The 23,412-nt window shown below is 43.0% G+C and overlaps 1 protein-coding gene and 1 long non-coding RNA gene across 5 annotated transcripts in view; one reads left to right on the top strand and one right to left on the bottom strand.

Moving 5' to 3' along the window:
• RORA (RAR related orphan receptor A) overlaps positions 1-23,412 on the top strand; it is a 384,558-nt gene that overhangs the window by 344,939 nt on the left and 16,207 nt on the right. For 3 of the 4 annotated variants that reach the window (XM_055807186.1, XM_055807191.1, XM_055807200.1), the window contains 4 exons: positions 9,574-9,659; positions 17,909-18,050; positions 19,696-20,091; positions 22,611-22,732. In XM_055807186.1, coding sequence (XP_055663161.1) covers positions 9,574-9,659; positions 17,909-18,050; positions 19,696-20,091; positions 22,611-22,732 — 746 coding nt within the window. The remainder of the gene's footprint in view (positions 1-9,573; positions 9,660-17,908; positions 18,051-19,695; positions 20,092-22,610; positions 22,733-23,412) is intronic. The other variant, XM_055807204.1, reaches the window with a different exon arrangement.
• LOC114013042 (uncharacterized) overlaps positions 13,146-23,412 on the bottom strand; it is a 28,992-nt gene continuing 18,725 nt past the window's right edge. Inside the window, exon 3 of the long non-coding RNA XR_003555884.2 lies at positions 13,146-16,906. This is a non-coding gene — a long non-coding RNA (uncharacterized LOC114013042). The remainder of the gene's footprint in view (positions 16,907-23,412) is intronic.

The raw sequence follows: 23,412 nt of genomic DNA on the forward strand, positions 1-23,412 counted from the left end.
TTTCCTAAGAGAAAAATAAATCACAAGGGCTATGAGAAGCCTCAGTGTGATCGGGTGTGTAAGGGCACTTTCCCTGCCTCAAGGTGCACATGTGTCTTGGCCTACCAGGTCACTTCTTTTTTTCTTTTTTTTTTTTTTTTTTTTTTTTTTTTTTTTTTTTGTTTGTTTGACAAGAAATATGCATTGGTATGTTATACCAGCACGGTATAGATTGTATCATAGCAGAACTGTGCCTGTGCCCCCACTGCATGTGTTCCCCTTCACAAACACCCCAGGTTATTGGTTGTCTGTAGGAAGAAACTGGGGATGTCAAAACCTGAGTGAACTCTAGAAGCCTGTAGAAGCATACAGCGAGGACTGATGCGGGCGCTGGCTTGCTGCTTACTAAGTGCAGTAGCAAATCCGAGTGGAAGAAGTCAGTGCTGGCAGTTACTGTGGTAATAGCTCACACAGAAAACTTCTAAAACTTCTGTTTTGTGTAATTCTGTCAAGAGCAGTGTTTTGTAGCTGTGTTGTTAAACCTGTAAGCTTTGGTTTTAAAAGCTGAAAAAGGAAACTAAGAAGGCTCAGCCGAGGAGCAGTCCCGTTGTATAGTTTCCTGGCAGCTTCTAAGCAGTGCAAAACACTGGAGATGTGTTTGGAGGTCTGCACGCTAGCTGCTTGGGTCGTAAGACCAAGACCCAAGATTTGGCAGTAAGTAAGCAGTCACCAAAGATAGCTGTGGATAGAGGTAGACATAAAGAATGATTATCCTCATTACGTAGACAGAGCAAATGAGACACCAACTAGCGTCCCCACTCACACAGCAGCTCAGCACTAGAATGAAGATTATAGTATCTATTTCTTGACATGCAGTTCAGGGCTTTGATTAAAACTGTATTATCTTTCACTGAAGAGAGTCACTTGATTGCCGTGTCAGTGTGTTTTCTTTTCTGGTGAAAAACTGTTTTTCTGAATTGCTTTATTTAACAAGAACTGCATTTAGCCTAGTCTTCACATTAATCATACTCCAAACTGTGTTCATCACAACCAGTATAACTACTGTTAATTTTAAGCTGGGGGGGGGGGGGGGGGGGGTGGGGTGGAATGGGGGAATGGTTAAATCTTTGTTCATAAGCACCTGAGTCACCGAGAAAGAAAATGAGAAGTCAAAAATATTACGGGACAAAACCTGGTGTTTATCAAATTTGAAAGTCTCTTCTGATCATATTGAAATAATCAAAGTGGCTTTCAAATGGTTTGGTTTTGAAATGCGTAGGAGATTGCATAGCAACTCCTCTCTCGTCCTTCTTCCCGTGTTCTTTGCCACAAAGTTTGGTTACTGTTGCTTGTTACTGTGCCTGGTGGTGTCTCTAGTGAATGAATCTTCTCCTCCACTGTGAAAGGACAGAATTTGTATTCAGAGTTGGTGCTGTGGTTTTGCCTTCATTTTATCCTCTCAAAAGAGTATCCTTATTCTCTATCTTGCTACAGTGTACGTCTCTTGATGTATATTTCAGCCACCTTCTAATTTGTGTTTGATCTAAGTTCATGAAAGTAGTAACAAAGCTGGAGCTTTCAGAAGTCCCTAGCCTTCCCAAACTGGGGAGATGCTAGCTGTGCCCTGGGAAGTAACGAGAGACTGATTCCAAAGAACCACTTCTCTGGGCTCCTGCACAGCTGAACACACTGGATGCAGTAGTCTTGATTCTTTTGAGCCTAGGCTTGTAGTTCAGTGGTCTGATATTATAGTTTGGTCTGTGGTTTGGTTTCATGATGTGACCAGAGTCCCAAGCTAGAGTTGTCTCTGTCACTCCTTCAACAAGGGAAATCAAATCATCTGGCTTTCAGCTGCAAACTAGATGGCCAGACTTCTTGCCTCAAAAGTACAAGGAAAAATACGCCTTCAGCTGCTCGGTGATACAAATGTGGAGATACCAAGCTGCATTGCTGGGTCAAAAAAGAGTGTGACTGTTTCTGGAAGGAGAAAGCCAAGGCAGCGGAGAGAAATACAGCTGTTACACGAAAGGAAAATAAAAATCACTTTGTGTTGCACACATGACTGAGAGGGAGCAAACATCATCTCTCAAGAGTTCCTCTGAAAACCTGAAAGTGGTTTTTAGCTTGTTGGTACTCCTAAACACTTGCAGAAGTCTTAGGTTGGTTGTTTGGGATTTCTCTTTGTTTTATTTTTTTCTTTATAATAGTTAAGAATATTATGATGGTCTGTTAAGTGTTTTCAGCAATTTTCTATTTGAGTATAACATTAAAAATATACAAGGACACCTCACCACAACAACTTCACAGAAGCAGTTTTGTCTATTAGAGAATTCAACCAATTTTCCATATAGCTTCTTTCATTAGGCACTCAAGGTGTCTTTGTCGAAGCCAGTGCCTCATGTAATATCAAAGCTTTAGTTCTTTAAATTAAAAGTCATGTAAATAAAATTTCTTGGCTTGAAGAAAAACAATAAACATAAATGTCAGTGATCCTGGCATGAGAATGAGCTCGTACTGCACTGTTCCCTTCGATGTGTCCACATCAGTAACACAGGCTGAAAGAATTCAGATTTATTCTTAGAAGTCTTACAAGCCCCAAAAAGTGCTCAGGCTGTTCCATACTGTTTACCGTGTATCTCCTTTAATACTCTTTGAAGCCAAATGTTTTTAGCATTAGGGAGCGCTGCACAGTATCAAGTGACCTACTAAGAGGGATCCAGCTGTGTTCAGCCCCAAAGATCTATCTTGGCATTGCAGCATTTCTGCCCTGTGTGTTTGAGGTGTTGCTCATACTTTACTTTTAATTAATACTTTGGTGGCCATGTTCGTTTCTACTCCACCCATCACACCCACAGACTTCAAAGGATTTGTACCAGCATAACCTCAGTATTTATTTTATTTTATTACTAGTGTGATTTCCTAAGGAAACGAGGCTTGGAGAGGTTGTTTGTGTTTGTCTGGTTTTCTGCCCATCACCCTGATGCTCCTTATTTCCAAACCCATTTCAGCCAGGCTTGAGAGCATCAGCAGCCCCCAAGATGTGTTCCTACACGTTCCATGCAAATGGAAAAGCATGCCCAGAAAGATGCCCGGCTAGTACCGCACTGAGCAGCACCGCACAGCCCCAGCTCAGCTATGGATAGGGGGATCTGTAAGGGAGAGGAAGGCGCCGGGGGTGGCCCATGTGCTGGGAAGGCTTCTGCTGGAATTTCAACCTTACTGCACCCCAGAAACGCCAGTTGTGAGACACACATCTCTTGGATATTGGGCTTTGTTAGTTCTTCTCGGGTGTTCCGTGTTACCGGCTGTATCATTGCAGGCTCCAGCGGGGCATGCTCATGGCCAGAGTGCCATTACGGTGGGGATTGTATATGGATTAAACAGACTTTTCACACAGGGAGTGGGCAGGTAAATTCCATCGGCTCTTGATCAAAACACTGTGTGCTCTAAAAATGCCTCAGACATCTACCAACCAGCACTCATCCTTAGAAGTACATGGCGTTTAAGTATTTTAATATATATGAGTGGACAGATGGTCACTTAATGTGGTGTACTGATGGAATGGGCAGAGCTGTGCTGCCACTGGCTTTCAGCTCAGTAGAACTGCAGGGTTGGTAAGCTGCAGGTGTTCCGAGGCAAGTAATTTGCAGCCAGCTCAAATTACTTAGGATACATGACAGAGCAAATTATTTAGGTAATGAAGCTGAAAATGCAGGAAGATTAGAATATTATATAGTAAAATCATTCCTTGTTAATTCAGTTTGTGATCAGATATCATGTTGCTTTAAATACCACATTACATGCAGCACCCTTGTTTGAGTCGATGAATATGTATGAATATGTCAGTGAATATGTATGCCTCCTAATTTAATCAATATACTTACAAACAGCACTAGCAGTGATGTCTGGCACAAAGTGCATCCCTTTAGAAGCAGGTTAGCCCAATTTGTAGATGTATCGTATTCATTTCAAAGCCCTTCTGAATTAGCTGCAAAATTGTACATACCCCGTGAAGCTGGGGGGACAGGCGAGCCGCGTTCAGGGAAAGGAATTTAAACCGTCCTTGCAGTCAGAGAAGGGATGACTTCTTAAGCTTTATGCCAAGACCCAGGAGATGCCAGCTGCAGTCCTGGCTGTTGTGCGTTCGGCACACCCAGCCTCACCACAGCCCTCGGTTCAGCTAGCAATTTTGGTTAGGTGCTTTCCTCAGAAAGCCAGTGGATTGGAGAAGGATGCTCAGCGCACGTAGGGGGTTTAAGGAACAGAGACTGACCTGGCAGACTAACCAGTGTGTGCTGGAGTCTGTCTTTGCTGAGCAAAAAAGGAACGTGTGTACCTGGGATTTCTTGATGTTGCTGCCTTGAGAGCTGCCGGGTGGGAGCTGTGATGGCAGCTCCATAGAAATGCTCTCGCCTCGATGGTGCCAGCGTACACAGTGATTGGGACCATCTGTACCACGGGAGGGGACAGGTGTACTCAGGGTTTCCTTTCCAGAAAATTCTGATTTTTCAATTCGGAAATAGTAAGAGGCAGTAGGATTCACCTGACTTTCACCTTCTAAAAGTTAGGCTTGTAATTAAGGTATCATTAAATTCCTTCTCTGGTGAGTGAAGAGGAGGTATCTCCACTCAGGGGTTCATCTCACTTGTCTCGAATAAGATGAGTCATGACCCTTCTCCCTTTTTCCTTCTTGCTTTCTCTTCCCCCCTCCCTTTCTTTTTCTCTTTCCCTTCCTTCCTCATCACTCTAGAAGCAGACAAGGCAATTAACTGTAGCTAATTACCCAACTTTCAAGATAGCTCAGGTCAGCAAGGTGAATCTCACCTAAAAGGCAGGAAAGGGGACCGAGTTTTGCTTCCATTGAAGAGCCCTTCCCAGGGTGCCAAATCTGAAGTTTCATACCTGTTGCGAATTGGAAAAAATAATGTGATCTGTGTGAGTGTATGACTGCAAAATAACACTGTGAAAGCAGGTGGAGGAATGGGAAAATCCTTTTTCTACCCCAAGACAGTTAATTCGCTAGAGACAAACATTTGGACACACTACTGGGGAGGAAAAAACCTCTGTCTTTGGAAAATAATTTTTTTTCTTTTGAAAAACCTTTTCTTTGGGGTGGGCTGGTAATATGCTTTCCTGTGTTGAGGCTCAGTTTCTACTTAAATGGCAGAAGTGGGGGGAAGATGCCCTGTGCTTTACTTGGCTGTACGGGCTCTTGGCCTGATTTGAGACTGCCCAAGGAGTTAGAAGATACTAAAGATTGTGATGAGCTTGTGCAGAGCATTTCCTTACAAGCACAGAGTTAGATTCCTTTCCTCCTCTACTGCTCAAACCGGACAAGGAATAAAGCAGCGTTTCATGATGTGGGAATTAATGAAAAGGGAGAGGCTGTCTGGAGCGGCTGGCTGCGGGAGGGAGGCTGAGAAGGGCAGGCCAGCCCAGTGAAACTGTTCCAGATTTGGGGAAAGAAGTGAAGCCGGGAGTAGGAGGCAATAAGATGTATTCTTCTGTTCTGGATGCCAGCAAAAGACGTCGTTCGGTGCTTGCTTTGGTTGTCTGGTAGGCACGTTCACTAGGAATTAGGTGGAGGCCATCGTGTAATTTAAGCATACCAGAGCTGCTTCAGGCAATTGCCAAGTGAAGATACAGTGGATGGAGGAGGAAGAAAAGTTCAGGGGGAAAACACAGGCTTTTTTTCCATGTAATACGTGGGCTCACATTCTTATTCTGTCCGATTTTGAGTAAACGGGAGTCCGCGCTCAGTTTTCCTGCTGTGAAATGAAGATCATATGATGTTCCAGCAGTAGGAAGATTGCCAGACATTCCAGTGATAGGAATAGCAACATGTTAAAGTCACATACACTGAGACATCTTAGTCGATGTCAGATGCCCTCTCCTCTGGAGATGGGTTTGCCTTGTGTTTGACATCTGTTCGTAGCGATGACCACCCCCGGCTCTCAGTGGTCACCTCTCTCTCTGGGGAGCCATTTCTGTAGCAACTTGTTCGATGCTTACGGTGGGTCTCTGTGCTTGAGCTTGCATTTGTTGCTCTTGGTGGTTTGTTTGGGCTTTTATTCCTATTCATTGCTCCTTTGGCACAGGGCATCCTCGGTAGTATTCCGAAGCACTGTTATTTCAGGGTGTGAAAGATTCTTAGGCCTTTAATCTGGGAATACAAACTACATCTGTCACCTGGGTATCTGTAGCGGTTTCTAAGCAACCACAAGAGTTTATTTTTTTCTGCAATTCATATTTGGGAAATAATTTGCTCATGCATGAACCAGAATCAGCCTGAGCACCACCCCAGGAGACAGAAATTGTAAACTGTAATTTAGGCTAATTCTAGTCTAAAGCATGAATTAGAGTATTTTATATAATCTTGGAAAATATACCATACAAATAATGTGTAAGCACAGAACAGGTACAATTAATGTGAGCACAGTAGGAAGCTTTAAGTAACTCTGGGAATGTGAGAAACCAAGTTGGAACATATTCTTGACATATAAAAATATTTCCCACCTGCCTTGTTTGCATAAGAACAAGGTTTTAGCAAGTACATATTTGCATGTCAAAGTTAAAAGTGGGGAAAATATTTTCACCCTCGTAAGAAAAATGCATAATCTTGGCACAGGCAATTTGCATTTAGTAAGTTTAAAGTATCTAAGTCCTTTCATGCTATATGGAAAGTGTATGAACTTGTGACAGGGATTCCATTTCAATGAGTTGATTCGCAAGGGCAACCACGTGGAGCAGTAATTGATCTGATGTCTTTCCGTGCATTAATTTGTAATACCATTGGTGGTGGCAGTGCCAGGCGGTTTATGCTTCTGACTTTCATCCCAGTGTCCTGTATCTCAGAGTGAAATGATAAGCTGAAGTTTTAAGTGCTGCCTGCTTAATTGGAAGGAAGTACCTTGAAGATGTAGTAAATTGGAGGAAATCTGGAATTCTAAAGCTATACCAAATTTGGTGTGGCTGCTCACACACATAGTGGTCGATCAGCAAACGCGGGCACAGCTGGAGCCTGTGAATCTGTGGAGATTCTGTTCTAACAGTAAAGCACCCTGGAAAATGCGTTTGGGACTAATTACAGCACCTTTTAGACTATTAGTAACCTAGCTTTAGGCCATCACTTTGAAGGCACGTTACGTTCCTTCAGAAACACTCTGCAAATGTCCTGTTGCTTAAGAAATAGGGGTTGTATAGACAGGCTTCATGGGTGATTTAACTAACCTCCTGGAGATTGTAGATAAACAAGATCCAATTATATCATACCTGTTCAAAATAAGGCAGTAATTATCCTATGTAAGAGTGAAATGTAAAGAATACATTGCCATGTAGCTGTTGAGATAAGCCTTGTCACGACCCTGTCAAAGGCGTTGGAGAAGGCTGCTGATTCACTGTAGCAGAGTAGAAAAGCAATCATATATTGAAAAGGCGCAACTGGGAGTTGGTAGGTTTGTTCCAGAACTTGCCCGCAGGATTGCTCTCTGAATCCGAGCTGCTCATTATACGAATTTTGAGTTTCTGAGAATTTCACTCTGTTGTCCAATTTGTTGATGTAAAGTGGGGTTATGCTACCCTTTCTGCTCGCAGCTTTATTCGTAAACATATGATGCTCTAGTAATAATTAATGTAACACATTAATAAAATAGCATACACTTTATTTTTCCCTTTTATTAGTTCACTTCCTGCTCCATTGTGTTTAATGTGTTAGCTGAGAGCAAAGTGAAATTAAAACAGTTTTTGGAGGACTGCAGGGAAGAAGTATTTCCTTCCTTAAGTGTCCCAAACAGACCTTTTAATTTCAGCCTATCGTTCTGTTGCTGCAGGGAAGGTGGGGGATTAAAGGTTGAGAATGCAAAGATCCTTGTGATGGAAGCAGATGCAAGTGGTCTCCTGCTGTATGAAACTGTTTTGAAAGCTGCTGATACGGAACTGCCAGGGAAAAAGCAGGGTTGCCCCGTAGCTGCTGGGCTCTGCTTTCCTCTGCGGAGCATCTGAGCTGCTGTTGGGTTCCTGGGAGCACATGGATGCTATTCGGTTGCTTACTCGGCTGCTCACACTGTTGCATTTGATGTCATCTAGAGAATATTGTGAAGAAATATTTTAGCACAGTCAGTGCTATGCTAAAAGTCTTCTGGTCTTCTAGTTCACAGTTATCTTCTAGGTTTGGCCTGATGCTGAACTGTGATGTAGGGCTGCAATGAAGTGGAGCACGCAGCAGCATTGGTAGATGATTCTTGTTCAATAATAAGCAGTCAGTTAGAGGTTTAATGGCCTGTAAAATGCAGTGTTGCTAAGAGTGGACATGACTTCTTGAAAGCAGCCTTAGGAGTACAACTGAAGTTAAGCTAATGCATTGTAAAACAGTATTAGACGCTATTTTGTGGGTTGTCACAGCCTGGGTAGCCATAGACTTGGGTGAAATAAAAGTTCTCAGAGACAATCGGGCACCTTGTGAACAGATTTCAATTCCTCGCAGGAGATTAGCAGCACTTCTGATGGTTAATATGTCACAGTTAGAGACACAGCAAGAGTTGCGTTTGTGCTCCTGTTGGGGCTAAGCCGGTTCAGGAGAACTGACAGCCTGACGCTGACCCAACTGCAGCAAAAGGCTTTCTTGGGGTATTGTGATCACCTGCCTCATGTGTAGAGCCTGTGCTTTGTGTGAGCACAGGCAAGCAGAAGTAAAACATGGGCTGCTGGTCTGTGGCACTGCCTCAGACCGGTCCTATCCAAAAAGACTCGCTAGCGAAATGACTGCAGCCATATACTCCAGAGGCAGTTGATGAGGTATTCCTGAGCATGCAGGGCTCCCTTCTTAAATCCGCGTATCCGTGTGGGAAGGTGCTGTGATTTAGAGATAGGTGCGGGTTCTTCCACATACTGACCCAAATGGAGTAGGTATGCTTTCTGTGTATGAAGTGCAGTTTAAAAAATCAGGGCTTTCATGTCATATATCCCTCTGGCGTTTTCCAGACTGCACCAACTCCTTTGTTTTTTGGACTGGAATGCTGCTGCCTTTTCCTCCCTTGTTCGTTTTGCGGTAGCTTATACACAAACATGTCCTGATAATTCAGATACGTGAATTTTGGGTTTCTCATGTAAAACATGGTTGCTGTTTGCCTTGTTACTTCTCTTCAGGATTGGCCAGCCCGGTGCACGGGTGGCGTGCTGGTGAGCCTCCGGTATAGGCGCTGCAGTCATTTTCAGGCAGGGCAAACTTTAAACTTACCTTTTACAATCTCGCATGAATAAGACTGGAAGAAACCTTTCTCGTGTCATCTTAGCTCTTTGGCCAAAATGTGAACTCTCCTATTCTTTTTGGCTTTGAAATGCTGATTCTAGCCTTCTTGTGGGCTCTTAAACACCTTCTCAAATGACCCATTTTAATAACCCAAAAGCTATTATATAATGAGCAGCCATAATTTAGTCCAAAGCTCTAGGGGACCCTTGCAGTTCAGCAATGAATAGTTAATGCAGTATAATGTTTAGCAGGTTATTAGTTTTCACTGTACAAATGCTGATCAGGGAATGCTTTTATAAGGTGTTTAAAAGAAAATGTAATTAACTGGCTGCGTGCTTCTGTTGCAGCTCAAATTGAAATTATTCCATGCAAGATCTGTGGAGACAAATCATCAGGAATCCATTATGGTGTCATTACATGTGAAGGCTGCAAGGTAAGTTTCTAAAATATTAAGTCTTAAAACAGCATTTAGCCTTTTGATAGCGATTATTTTCCTTCCTCTTCTAAAGAGCAAGCATTGCATTGAAGTTGGATTGGTGGATTCTATTTCAAAGAATATGGAAGCAATTGGGGAATCTCGAGTTTTATTTGGGTTTTAAATAGAGCATTTTTCTGACACACACACACACACACACAGAGCCTGCCCCAAATTTTGGGACACGTTTCAGAAATGATGCAGTTCTGCTGTGTGAGCTATAAACTGTCTACAGAAAGATGATCTGCTTCTAGCATACCACAAAGAATCTGTTCCGTGGATTCACTTGAGAGGGAGTTTGTGGCTTTCTTGAATCTCCCTCTCCATTTTTGCTTTGTAACTTGCTAAGAAGCTGTGTTGAAATATGTGAGAACTCTCCAACTTTTCAGTTTTCTTTTGTAATCTGCTACATGTTACAGATCCCTTCTGTTTGGCATGGACCATCATGTTGTGCAAACAGCACATGCTACTAGTGTTCAGGTCATTTAGGAATACTCAGGTCTTGCTGGAAGCAGTGCTTACTCCTTGCAGTGCAGCCATTGCTGTGTAAGGTTTCGGCTTAGATTTTTTTCCTGGATTTGTACCTTCAGTTACTCGGGTGAACAAGGATTACGCTAGAAGCATTTCTGTTTTGTTTAGTTTGTCTCTCACAACCAAGAATTAAATCTGACAACGCTAACACTAGGCCAGAGTGCTGTGAAGCTAATCACTCATTTTATCAGCAGTACAGAATTACAGTGCTAGCTTGGGATGAGACTGTGCACAGCTGTGCTCTAGCTTGTTGCTTTCCTCATGTACGTACATGTTGCAATCCCATGCTGATAGGTTTTCTACCCTTAATCTACACTTTAGGTGTGAAGAATTTATATTTATGACAGTTTTTAGTCTGCTCTCCTGACACGCTTGGTGCTACCACGCATCTTCCAAAAGTAACTCCCTTGCTTTCCCATTACAGAGATTTCTTCTGCGTTTGTGCTGGTTATATAATATATTATAATTATATATCATATATATATATATAATATTATATATTATTATTATTATGTGGTTCATTAACACATTCTCTCAGTCTCATAGAAGCATTGGTAAGAAGGAAGGTAAAAAAATAAATCTGAGAATGGTAGAATGGTACAGGACAGCACCTTCTGCTCTTTGTAACTGCTGTTGCTGTGGAAAATGCAAGAAATGCACTAAAACTGCGTTGATAATAAAGTGGTTTCAGCTTTCTGTAGTTGAGCAGCATTTGTCAAATTTCAGCTGCGTGAAGCAGCAGACATCTGCAGTGAGAATTCTGCTGTATGCCTGTCTTGTCAAAGAGCATCAAGTTACCTTCAAGGTCTGAGACCTCTTTAATCCTTAAATGGTCTGGGACCACTATACCTGAGAGACTGCCTCAAGATCTGTGATGAACATCATTGTCAGCAGACTGAGGTTAGTGTAGTGCTGGTGCTCGTATGCGCAGAAAACGGGCCTTTCTCAACTGGGCTGGTTGCAGAACAGGAGCAGGCTGCCAAAGAAAAGAAAAGTTGCCAGCCGTATTATTTTCTGCTTCACCTTCACACAGTTCTTTGGCCTTGCCTTCTCCTAAGCCCTGTACGCAAGAAGAGCCCCCACCAAAAGCAGCAGCACGGCTGCATGCAGAAGGAAGCAACAGAGTGCATACTCGCAGTCACAGCTGTTAGTATGTAGCTGGTAGGCACTTAGCACTGCGGGCAAGACACAGACGTATCCGCATCCTCCATCAGAGTGACTGTGCTTTCCTGGGAATAAATGCAAATGCGAGTTATTAGGAGAAAAGTCCTTTGTGTACTTCCAGCAGTCAGGACAACAGATGCTAGCCTGATAGTGAGGAATGCGTGTGCAGTTCCGTATGTTTTAGAACAAATTATCTTCCTTCAAATTCTGTATAAATGGAGTTCTCCGGGTGCTCTGTGCAGTCCTCGGTTTGCTTCTGAGAATCCCACCAGAACGGCCAGGAGGAGGGAGACAGCAGAAGGGAAGGCAAGCAGGCAAGTATGCTCAGCACACTGGAACCCGTTGGCACCTTGAAAGCAGAGCATGCATGAGTAAGACTGTGGCCCAGAGAATGAAGTTAGGCATTTTCTCCTTTCCTTGGAGTAGCAGAATAAATTTTTCCAGCCATACAATTTCAGGCAGAATTTTAAAGCCGGTGAGTATCCACTGAGTTAAGTAAGTTATCTCCCTTTCTGAAGGGAACTAGCTCTGACACTCTTCTCTCATGCCAGGGCCCAGGTGACCTGCAGGTAGTGATAGACGGGGGAGTGCTAGTGGGCACAGGTCACAGGAAGAGTTTAAATGATCATGGCCTAGGCAGCAGTTAAAATGTCCTACTGTAGCAGCTGGATTTTGTTTGTGCTGAGCTCTTCCGCGGTAATGTCAACAAAGTCTCACCCAACAGAACTATTTTGGCTGGCGAAGCGGTTGGCATAGCTTGGCTTCTGCCAAATGAGCCAGGTGTGTATGGGTATGTTTTTTTCCCAGCTTTTCTGTGGCTGTGATCTCGGCAGGTTTGAGCATGCTTACATTGCTCTTCATGTTATGCTGAACCTTCCCTTGTAAAAAGTACCTTGCTCTGAAGCCCTGGTTTCCCAGTCCTGTGCTCTGATTCCTGGAGCTGATGTCCTGCACACAGACAGTCCCAGAGAAATCCGTGAGGTTCTGCACAGGTGCTGCAAACCCATCCATGTGCATCAGATGGCAGGATCAGGCCCTTAGTCATCAGAAGCGCACAGATGTGCTGCTGCCCTCTCAAGCCTGGCCTGTCAAGAATGATCTACAGGCAGCAACAGCAGCAGCCGCAGCAGCAAAGTGGGATGTTTTCAGCTCTCACCGTTTTTCGCTCCAGTTTGGTGTGAGCTTTAATGTTACTTAATAGTAATATTAAGTGCTACCATGTAAATAAAACTAACCACCAGAAATAGAATTGATTTAAAACCTAAAGTGACATTTTAGTTGCCAAGAGCTATTTTGCTATCCTAATCTGTGTCACATACAAAATCATTGGCAAGCTTTTGTCAAAGTGACTTTTGCTGGTCCTGGTGCTCTTCTGCAGGTTTGTGACCCTTGCATTCCACCCAGCTGAAAGTTCTCCAGCCAGCTTTTGCTGTTGTATTGTGTTTCACATAACTAGCACTGAAGATTTGTAATTAAGCCAGTTAGTGTTTCTTGAGAAGTTTTCATTTCCTGCCTTGATACAATGTTACTCGCTGTTTTTATGAGGTTGGTGGCTGTGTTTTTGCACAGACATCGCCGAGTACTCCCAACCCATCAACTTATTTAGCTGAATTTGAATCTGCTTTTAAAAAATTAAGTTTAACACCCTGACCTCTTTTTCTCCCCAGTGAAAAATTAAGTTTTGAACCAGGCTCTGCTTTATAATTCATGTAGGAGAGCTCTGGTGGCTTATTATAAATAAAATAAATTTTAAGAGAGGTGTTTTTTTCTATCCACTCATTGCTGATATCCAGTATACAACATATAATGGGAGAAAAGGGAAGATGCGATTAATCATATCAGACTTTTACTCAGAAGCACGGGTGAAGAATGACACAAGACTGTACCATGACTCGGGAATGAAAGTTTATTCTCCTGTGTAAGACTGGAAATAATACTGTCGTAGTAGCACTACTGAAAAAAACTAGTACCTGTATGGAGCCCTTCCTCAGCCGTTAGCCGCAGGAGCCTGAAAACAGCCTTTTGCTCTGGGGGACCATGCTGAGAAAGGAGGCTGGTTTGTACACACCCGTATTCTTTTCTCATGGCTGACAGCTGAATCAGTTCAGCATTGTCAGAAAACACATGAATGCTTCAAAAGGACATAGCAAAGCATTTAGTTTGACATTAAGTTTTTATTAATGAACTATGTCTTTTAATTTGCAGATGCAGTTACTGGCTTTTGCCATCAATAATGTCAGTTCATGCCCAGCTAACCCACAAACGCATGAGGGTGATCCCTCCCTACTTGGCGGTACGCAGCCGGTCTCATCAGACCACCCGTGCAGGGCGGCTCACACATTTTCAGAGGTTTATAGGTGCTGGCTTTTGTCTCGTGTCTTTCAAGACCGGAGGTGGTCTTGGTCATTGTAACTACAAGGAATGTCCATGTTTGTTACTTCGCTTTCTTCACTAGCTGGTTTCTCATTACTCTGTTAAATGTGGAGTGTTATATTGGTGTAGCAAACATTTACCTTGAATTCATGCTTTTGAAGTTTTTCTGTATTTTAGTTTTTTGCCTAGCCCATTTCAAGCAAAACATGTTAGAAAAGAGACGAGCCATGTTGCAGAAAGGGCTGGTCAGGGGCCTTGTATAACCAGAGGAACAGTCTCACACCTGCCTTTATTACAGATGTAAACCTGAACATCTTTCCTCTCTTTTCAGTCATCCTGTAACTTTTTTATCAATACTTCATTAACAAAGTCTATTAAACAATATTGTCGCAGCACTCTCCTCCCTTTACAACTAAAATATGTACTCACTGTCATAAAAGAGTTAAAAGTCCAATTTTAATGTTCACCTGCCTTTCATATGGCAGCGTATTTTTCTGATGTTTCTTTGAGGAAAATTTGTGTTAGTTTGCTTTACAAAACAGTAAAAGAATGACCCCCGCAATTAATTGTTAATTGCTTAGAATATTGCAAAACTTAATGATACGTGGAAGTCTTTAAGTATTAGCCATAAATCATGGGATTATGAATAAGCCTTTGTTGTCACAGGCTTGCATACAGTCATTCCAAAACGTCTGCCACTAGGATGCAGCAAGGCAGCTGTCAGCTGTTTTCTTGTAATTAAACAGCCAATGAGCAGCTAATTAAGACATATGTGTATACAGAAGTGGAAGTGGGTATGTTAATGAACTGTAGGAATCAATTCATTAAATGAAAATTTGTCGAAAGACCAAACATGAGATCAGCATTTCAGCCTGCGCCGCACCGGGGAGGGCGTCTGTGCGGTGCCGTTTGGGACACCAGGGCAGCACAACGGCCTCTTCCCCAGCTCAGGAGCCAGCTGAGGCACAAACATCGGTAACACTGAGCCACCGAGCAGGGAAGTTACTGAAACTATTAATAGACTTCGCTATTTACATTTCAAAGTTCTTTTTAACAAGTTGTTATTCAAACTGACTTGCAGATGAAAAGTTCTTGTGCCCTTTTTTTCCCCAAACTTGATTTCTTGGCAGCTTTTGAAAACCCATATATTGTTTTGTGTATAAATAGGAGTCTGAAATGCAGAGATGAAGCTATGGCTTGTAATCTGCTCCGCTCTTCTTCTGGCACTGTGGTAACACATCTACATAAAAAGGGAGACATGCAAAGCTCAATGATGCCCCATCAAAACCAGCTGGATCTTTACAGCGACATCAGCAGGAGGCAGGGCTCTGGGCACTCGCTACCAGAGACGGGTTGGGACCCTGCCGGCCGTCGCAGTGACCTCTCAAGTGCAGCAGTGGTTGGGTTCGTGTGTTTGATCAGGAGGGGTCCGCTCTGCCTGTGGCCCATTAGGCAATCGTCTGAATGTGAAATAAGGGTTGCGAACATGTATGCAATTAAAAGCATGTGGCCTGGGCTGGTTTGCATAATGCCAGAACGTATACACGTGTACCATGCATGCATCCACCTCCTCCTTCCTGGTGGAAAAATTACAGCTAGCTCTGTGCCTCTGGCAAAAGCGAGGAAATAGAACAACAGAATATAGAGTCTCACCTTCTCTTCTTCTAATAAAAGGGGTGAAGAAACAACCTGGGAAGAAACTGTATTTACTTAGAGAAGGCTCCTGTAATAGGGGCTTCCCCATGTGTCTTGTAAGGCTATGGGGGGTCCAAGGACCACCAAGAGGTTTGAACACTCCCAAGTATATGACAACAGTGTAGAAGAACTTTGAGAGTAAAAAACCCTCCGTTTGACTTCATTGTCAGTTCAATCCCACATCCCAGATGCGTGTATTTCTGAGCTCTGGACAAGTTTAGATTCATTTCTGAAGTTTGAGGCAAGGGGTTTTTTTTCCTTTAGCTACTGCTGATGTTTTCAGCAAGCCCACGTAGCATTGCAGGGTTTGTTCTGAAAAGCACTCTACTACATCTCTGGTTTGTAAAGTGCAAGTGCTTTTAAAGGCCCCAGTTCCAGGCAACTCTGCTCTATTGAAAATTTTGCTTCAAGCTGTAACTTAGCTGATATATGGTCCACTAAAATGTATTAAGCAGCTGTGTCTCTAGGGAAAATCTGGAAAAGCGAAAAGCCCAGTATTTTCTCTATTATGATACTAAAAATAATCCTCAGCTTGACAAGACTATTTTTAATAAAGAGAAATATGCCAAACTGGCAGTACAGACTCAGTGTACATCTCGGCTAGAGGAAGATGTCTAGATCTTTGGGGTTATTGGCCCAGGTTTGTTTTACCCATTGATTAACCTGACTTTCAGGATCTCAGTGGTGGCAGAGACTTCTTCATACAGTTCATATGTGAGCATGTCACTCAGTGCAACTGTTAAAAGTGTTTGGAGAACTGAAATTTTAAGGGACTGGTAATGCAGAGATGCAGGACCTTGATCAGTAAGTCACTGATCAGGTCGATCCCAATCCTGTTTTTCTAGTGAGTCGCACTGCACTTGCAGATGTATTTGCACTGGAGTGAAAGAAAGGGTCCGCTAAGGGTGGTAACAGAACTGGAAATTGAGCCGTCTGCTTATCTCAGAGTTGGTCCTCCAGAGGGATCAGTCATGGTGTTGGAATGGTAGAAATTTCCACAGTATTTTAGGATTTCTTTAGGATGAGATGCAACTCAGAGCTCAATATGTGCAATACTTTCAGTCTCAGTGATGATCACCTCACTATTGGCCAATATTAAAAAGCAGTTGAAAGTTCAATCATATAGAAGCAAAGACCAGAATAAATGGGTGAGAAATAATGTACAGGCGAACAGGATTAAAGACAGGCATCTTCATGTTCCTCTTTTTCTTATACTCTGTGCTTCCCCATTAAAGCTTTAATAAAAGGGGCGTAATGGACAAAGACTGGTGCCCTCCTTGTAAGGTGGAATGGGAGGCTTTATCTCCGTGTGTTGCCATGTTCCTGTCAGCGGAAAGTTTGCTGGGAAGTCTCTTACTTGTCACGGCGAAGTCCTTCCTGTTGTTTATTTCACCAGGTGTCTGGACAGAGTGTGCATGTGCCGAGGAACTCCAGAATGTGGCCTTCAAATAAATAAAAATTTGGTTAAAGTCCAGCTTTAATTAAAAGGTGCCCAGCCTTTCTGAGGAAGTATTTCCTTTGCAGCGCTGTTAATTAATCCATTATGTGGCACCATAAAACTAAAATACTGTGCTCACTGATCTCAAATGCCTCTTTAGAATGACTACATCTTTGCAGAATCCTTGTGAAGTAGGTATTACACATGCACAAGCATATGTTTGGACAGTCTGTGGCAAAAAGATGAAATGAACTTCAAAGCAAACAACTGGCATAGTGGTTAATAACATGCACCATTCTGATGGCGAGGACTAAGTTGTAACTCCTGCGTAACCTTCCAGCCCTGACTGCCTTTGGAGATGGGTCTACCCATTGCAGTTGACTCAGAAAAGAGTTAATACAGAAAATCTGTTTTAGCTTGCCCCATCTTTAAAAATCTAAATCCTGCACCAAGTTGAATAAAACCTCATTAGTTAGCATCAAACCAAGAAAAATAATTTTTAAAAATGGTTCTTTCTAGAAGGAACTGCTCAGCATCACGTTCTGCATTTTAAACACATACGTATGTTGGTGAGGCTGAACATCAGAGCCTGCCGTTGTCAGCTCCAAAGAACAGAACAGGGTAGCAGCTGTTGAATCCTCCCTGTTTTGGAGATCGGTGCTGACCCAGGAAAGACAGGGAATCAAGGAAACCTAGGTCTAGGATTAGTTTTATCTCATTTGGAAAGAACTGGTGTACCATATGTAATATGGGATGTGTAAAATCAGTGAAAAAGCGTATAATTCCTTTATGTGGCATAGCACTTTTTTAATGAACTGTTCCCAGCTAGTTACTGGGCTTTCATTTGTTTCTAGAAAAGAGAAAAAAAGACCCACAACCTCTTAACTTCCTTTAGTTGACTTTAGTACACTTGAACTTTATTTTCTGTTAGGCATGCTACCTTTCAGTCTTTATTTGCTCCATCAGTTAACAGCTTCTTGACTTGTATTTTGCAACTCTATTACAGGGCTTTTTCAGAAGGAGTCAGCAAAGCAATGCTACGTACTCCTGTCCTCGCCAGAAGAACTGTTTGATTGACCGAACCAGTAGAAACCGCTGCCAACACTGTCGATTACAGAAATGCCTTGCTGTGGGGATGTCTCGAGATGGTAAGCTCTGCTAGCACGTAGCTTAATCGCAAAAAGTAAAATAATGTTTAGTATACTGTGTGTTCAAATAAAACAACACAGAATTTAAAAGTTAATTGTGCATCGGGATGATAGTTGAGACCATCAAGTGGTTTTTTTATGTTGCTATGTATCCACATAAATATATATATATAAATCGAGGCATGTACGAAGTTCTTGGATTTTTTTTTTTCCTACTCGAGTATTGCAGTTCCCGGGTTAAGAGTTTTGCCTCTGGTCACTTCTTGAAGATGCAGTTAATATTTTCTGTATGTGTTCATTCCAGTTTAAGTGACATACTATAGTTGCAAGTAACATTGATTGCCGTACTGGTACAGATCAGAACCGTTTCACAATACGGAAGCTTAAATGTATATAATGAATAATGGAAAAAAACACAAAGAGAAAATAGCGCAGTGATTTTTCAAAGATAGGAATGTATTTCACAAAGAAAGTGCATTCCAGTGCTGTTAATATTAAGCTCAAAATTGCACCTAGTATAATGACGAAAACCCACCTCTGTAAAATGGAAGCTTACATAACTGGGTTAGAACTGGATCCGCAGCTGACACTTGGTGCCGCCCCCGCAGATGGAACCAAGCCGCCATCGCTTACCCAGTTTGAACATCTGACTCAGTCTTTTCCCCTGCCATAGTGATTGCAACGCTACAAGTTCTACAAACACACGTTCATTGTTCTGTGTACGTGAGGCCCGATGAAGGAGATTGTTTTCAGATTGCATTTACTTCTTGAATTACATTGCCTTAATATTTTTATCGGACATGATAGTGAAAACCTGAAATGGGTGATCAAGTCATCACTGTTCCCTCCAACATGTTTGCTTTTCTGTAGAAAAGTACAAGCTGGTAGTCACCTTCCTCAGCAATGAGGTTTTACAGCAAATACAGGTCCTCGAAATCACATACTAGGCCCCTAGGAATCCCCTGGATGTTGCAAACCATTTGCTTCTGGCTTATGCTTCACATTAATACTTCTCAAAGTAGTAATAATTTTATGGAGAGATACACGCACACATGTGCACGTGCACACGGACACGCATATATTTTTAACAGTAATTCACCAGATAATCATTCTTGCTTATCACAGTAAGCTGCATGGAAAGCAGGTTCTTCCTGTGTGCTTCAGTCCTAACACCAACGCTTGCTTTAGGTACTCCGTGAGATAGACTGCACACGGTTATACCTAACTCCAAGTTTACTCTGTGGTATGAACATACACTAGTAGGAACTGGACCGTTATCTCAGGACAGCATATTCTGTTTCAGCTTCTGCTTTTCTAGGTAGGATCTGAATGCTGAAGAGATGCATCTGTCAACTTTGGTGGACATATAAAAGAAATTTTTTTCAATATAGAAGTGGAAAGTTAATGAATTAAGCTAAAACAATGACTTCTAATGGTCTGTTTAAGTAGCGTGTTAGAACGGTCTTTTAAAGAGCAGATGCTGCAGCTCTGTACCTGTAACTGACAGCAGTGATTCTTGGCTCTGCCCATCCCACTGACGTGCCTTTTACACCGTGTCCTTCCACGTAGCATTTAAAGACCCAAGACAATGAAAATGCAGCAGTGGATTTGTTGAGATGTAACATGTTGTGTGTCTGTATTTCAGCTGTAAAGTTTGGTCGAATGTCAAAAAAGCAGAGGGACAGCCTGTACGCGGAGGTGCAGAAACATCGAATGCAGCAGCAGCAGCGAGATCATCAGCAGCAACCAGGAGAGGCAGAACCACTAACACCAACATACAATATCACCACCAATGGGTTAACAGAGCTACATGATGACCTCAGTAATTACATTGATGGGCATACCCCTGAAGGTAGCAAAGCAGACTCTGCAGTTAGCAGCTTCTACTTAGACATACAGCCTTCTCCAGATCAGTCGGGTCTTGATATTAATGGAATCAAACCAGAACCAATATGTGACTACACACCAGCATCGGGCTTCTTCCCTTATTGTTCTTTTACAAATGGGGAGACCTCTCCAACTGTGTCCATGGCAGAATTAGGTAATGAGAGAGAAAAGCTTCCATTGTAATTGTCTTAATAGTACCCTTTGGATTAAAGTGACACGTTTAGCCAGGTGACAGCAAGAATGCTGCTTCAGTACAGCCGTTAGCCTGGATGGGCATTCTTCTGTGAAGTGCACGACACCCTGCTCAGGGTACTCGGTGAACACTTTATGGGACTGGACTAAAAAAACCAGGAGCTTGGGGTATCAGCTCTAGTAGTTCTTGTAATAGGACCCTTTGAATACTGTTTAACAAGCTTATTTTTAGTGTTGAGCAAACAGTATTTCTTTTTTTGCAGGCTGTTTTTGAACATTTTATGTTCTTTTGCATTACCTCTATACGCTTTTTTTATTATTATTTTCTAACAAAAAGTGATGAGGCTGATTTTATTTCTGCTCTTCACCCATTACCTGGGAAATATGAAACTGAAGCACCAGTCTAATCTGAGGGTGGTTCTCTTTGCCACTGGTTGAAGAGAATCTGGCCCCAGATACTTCAAGAAAATTTCTGAATGTAGCAAGTTTTGATAATTTCCCTAAGAGCCTTATAATGACCACATTAGTTAGCATGTTTTACTTTAAACTTTTCCCCAAATGATTACACTAGGGCTGAATTCCGCAACTGTGACTTGTCAGCATCTGAGAGCCAAGTTAGAGCATGCTGTGTGAACTGCTTATAAGCGAACAGGAACAGGACACTAGAAGTAGCTTTAAGATTCTGTTACTTACATAAACAGTCAGGCATTTAAAACTGATTTTGCTTGCTTAGGCAACATTTTTGCTAATTACTCCATTATGAAAATCTAAACATAGTTTGAAAAGTCAGGTGTCCCAAGTTAAATTTTTCTCTTTTTGCTAACTTTTTTTAATTAGGGACAAGTATGTGATACGAATTTTGCTTTTTTTAGTTCAGTTTATGTTCTTTTAGGAAATTTTGCAGAGAGGAAGGGATGAAGATACTTACTTTTTAATGTCCTTAGGTTGCAGAATGCAGTACTCTGCAATATAATTCATTGTGACAGCCAAAATATTGCATTTGGCTTGAGTTCAAATAACTTCAGTTACAGATAGGTAAAAATGAGAAGAAAAAATTAGGATAAAGGCTCTGCTGTGAGCTTTGTCTCAATCAACTGGTTGTTAATATTCTCACAGGGGTTATTAAAAGACTTGCAATAAGCCCACAGAAAACAGAAGGGGCTTTTCCTTTCTAAGCCAGGTGTTGAGTTTGGAACACTGGCCAAAAATAAGTTTGTCACATTGCTTACCTTTATTTACATAGTGCTTGCATTTAACCCTACAGAGCATGATTTGGGTGCCCAGCATTGGCATTACCAAACAACTTTTGAAGAATGTTTGTCTTCCAGACTAAGGTTTCAATTTAGAAAGGTGTGGTTGGTTCAATGAAAGTATTTAGGTGTGTGCTGAAATACAGTCCAGAGCTGAGGCCGAGGTTTGTGACTAACACAGTAATATTTCACCTTCTGTATCCTGCAAGGGCACGGGTATAATGCTGTCAGGTGCTACTAGCGAGAGCAAATGTTTTAAGTACACACTTGTAAGAAATAAAAAAAAATTGCTCTGAAATACATGAAAGCTATGATGACAGCCAAAGTGCTGAAATGGGACAACAGACACATGTGAGGAGTCGAGGGGGAAAGAGAAAGACAAAGCAGAAGTGGGATTTGGGTGTCTCAGTGTGCTGTTCATGTTTTTGAAGGTGTCCCTAAAGGTTTCTGGCATCTAGTTTATTAATACAATGAAAATCTGCCTTACAGGTGGTTTTTAACCAAGTATAGCAGCAGAAAACAGTTTATTTGGAACTGAAATGTTCTAAGGAAATTTTAAATAGTGTGCAGTTAACTAAGCGAGTACTGTAAAGCTGAAGAAAAAAACTTTTAGTGTGTTACATTAATTATCAGGATTCTCTAGTAAGTGTCATCTAGTATTTTTCTTTCTGATCGGAGAGTAGAAAAGAAATTTTCCCACCCAGGCAGCCTCACGTGGCAGTGTCCTGCTGACGGAGGAGCGGGCAGGTGGGAACTGCCGGTGTTTGTTAGAACGCGTGTGCCGTGGGCAGCGGGAGCTGAGCTGGGGCAGCTGGGCGGGTTGGCCGGCTGCGCGCCCCGTGGGTGACACGGCGGCGGGGCCCTGGGGCCCTGGCTGGAGGGGCCATCGCCCTCCCGCGCACTGCCCGGGGGCGGTGGCTGTGCGGGGTGGCGCCGGGGCCGGCCGAGCCGCCCGCTGTCCCGCGGGCTGTGTCACCTGCGGGCCCCCGGCTGCGGCCCGGCCCGGCAGCCGCTCTCCTGCCGCAGCCCCGGCCGGCCCCGCCTGGCCGCACCGCAGCGGGCACGGGGCGCCCTCTAGCGGGGGCTCCGCCGCCCCCCCGGCCGCGCCCGGCGGGCAGCCGGGGGCACCGGCAGGAGGCGCGGCAGCGGGCGGCCCCCCGCGCCCCCCGCACCCACCCCCGGGGGGCGGCCCGCACGCCTGACGCGCGGCGCGCTCTGCTCTTCCTTGCAGAACACCTGGCACAGAACATTTCCAAGTCGCACATGGAAACTTGCCAGTACCTGCGGGAGGAGTTGCAGCAGATCACATGGCAGACCTTTCTGCAGGAGGAAATAGAGAACTACCAGAACAAGGTACAAAAGCACCCCAAGCTGGGGCATGCTTTGGTTAAAGCATGGCGTTCCCATAACACACTGCAAAATTCACTTGTTCACAGCCTTCTGTTTACTATCGGGAATGTGTATTTTTGTGTGTTTTCAAAAAAATAATATGCCAGAATCAAAAGCAGCGAGATGATTAGCGTATCCTTTGCGTCTGCGATTTCTACAGGTACAGGAAAAGACAAAGCCATACTCCTAAAATCTACCTCTCTGTGATAAAGAGGGATAAGAAACCAGAGAAATTTGTTCAGTCCTAAACAGAATTTTATTTTCATTTCTTAATTTGTAATCTCCTGGGTCAGCAACAACAAAAGCTGATACCACTAAGTTTTGTAATTTTACAAAATTTTGTAATTTTAGTGTGGGTTTCTTTGAGCTTACAAACACAGAACTCTGCTAGACTGCCAGCCTTCAGCGCCTGGTTGCAATCCCGATTCATTCTACCATTGCTGTGCAGGTTTCAGTTTTACCTGTACAACAGCAGCCCAGCGCTGCTGTACCACCAGTGGGAATTGTAAGATTCAATCGATGTTTCTATTTCCAGCATGCCTCCTACCCGCAAAATACTATTAAATGGCTACTTTTAGAAAACTGTCTTGGGAAGCACTGTTGAAGCACACTGTTCTTTGAACATGTATTCCATCTCAACAAAA

This window comes from Falco peregrinus, chromosome 1, assembly GCF_023634155.1.
Source record: "Falco peregrinus isolate bFalPer1 chromosome 1, bFalPer1.pri, whole genome shotgun sequence".
Taxonomy (NCBI): Eukaryota; Metazoa; Chordata; class Aves; order Falconiformes; family Falconidae; genus Falco; species Falco peregrinus.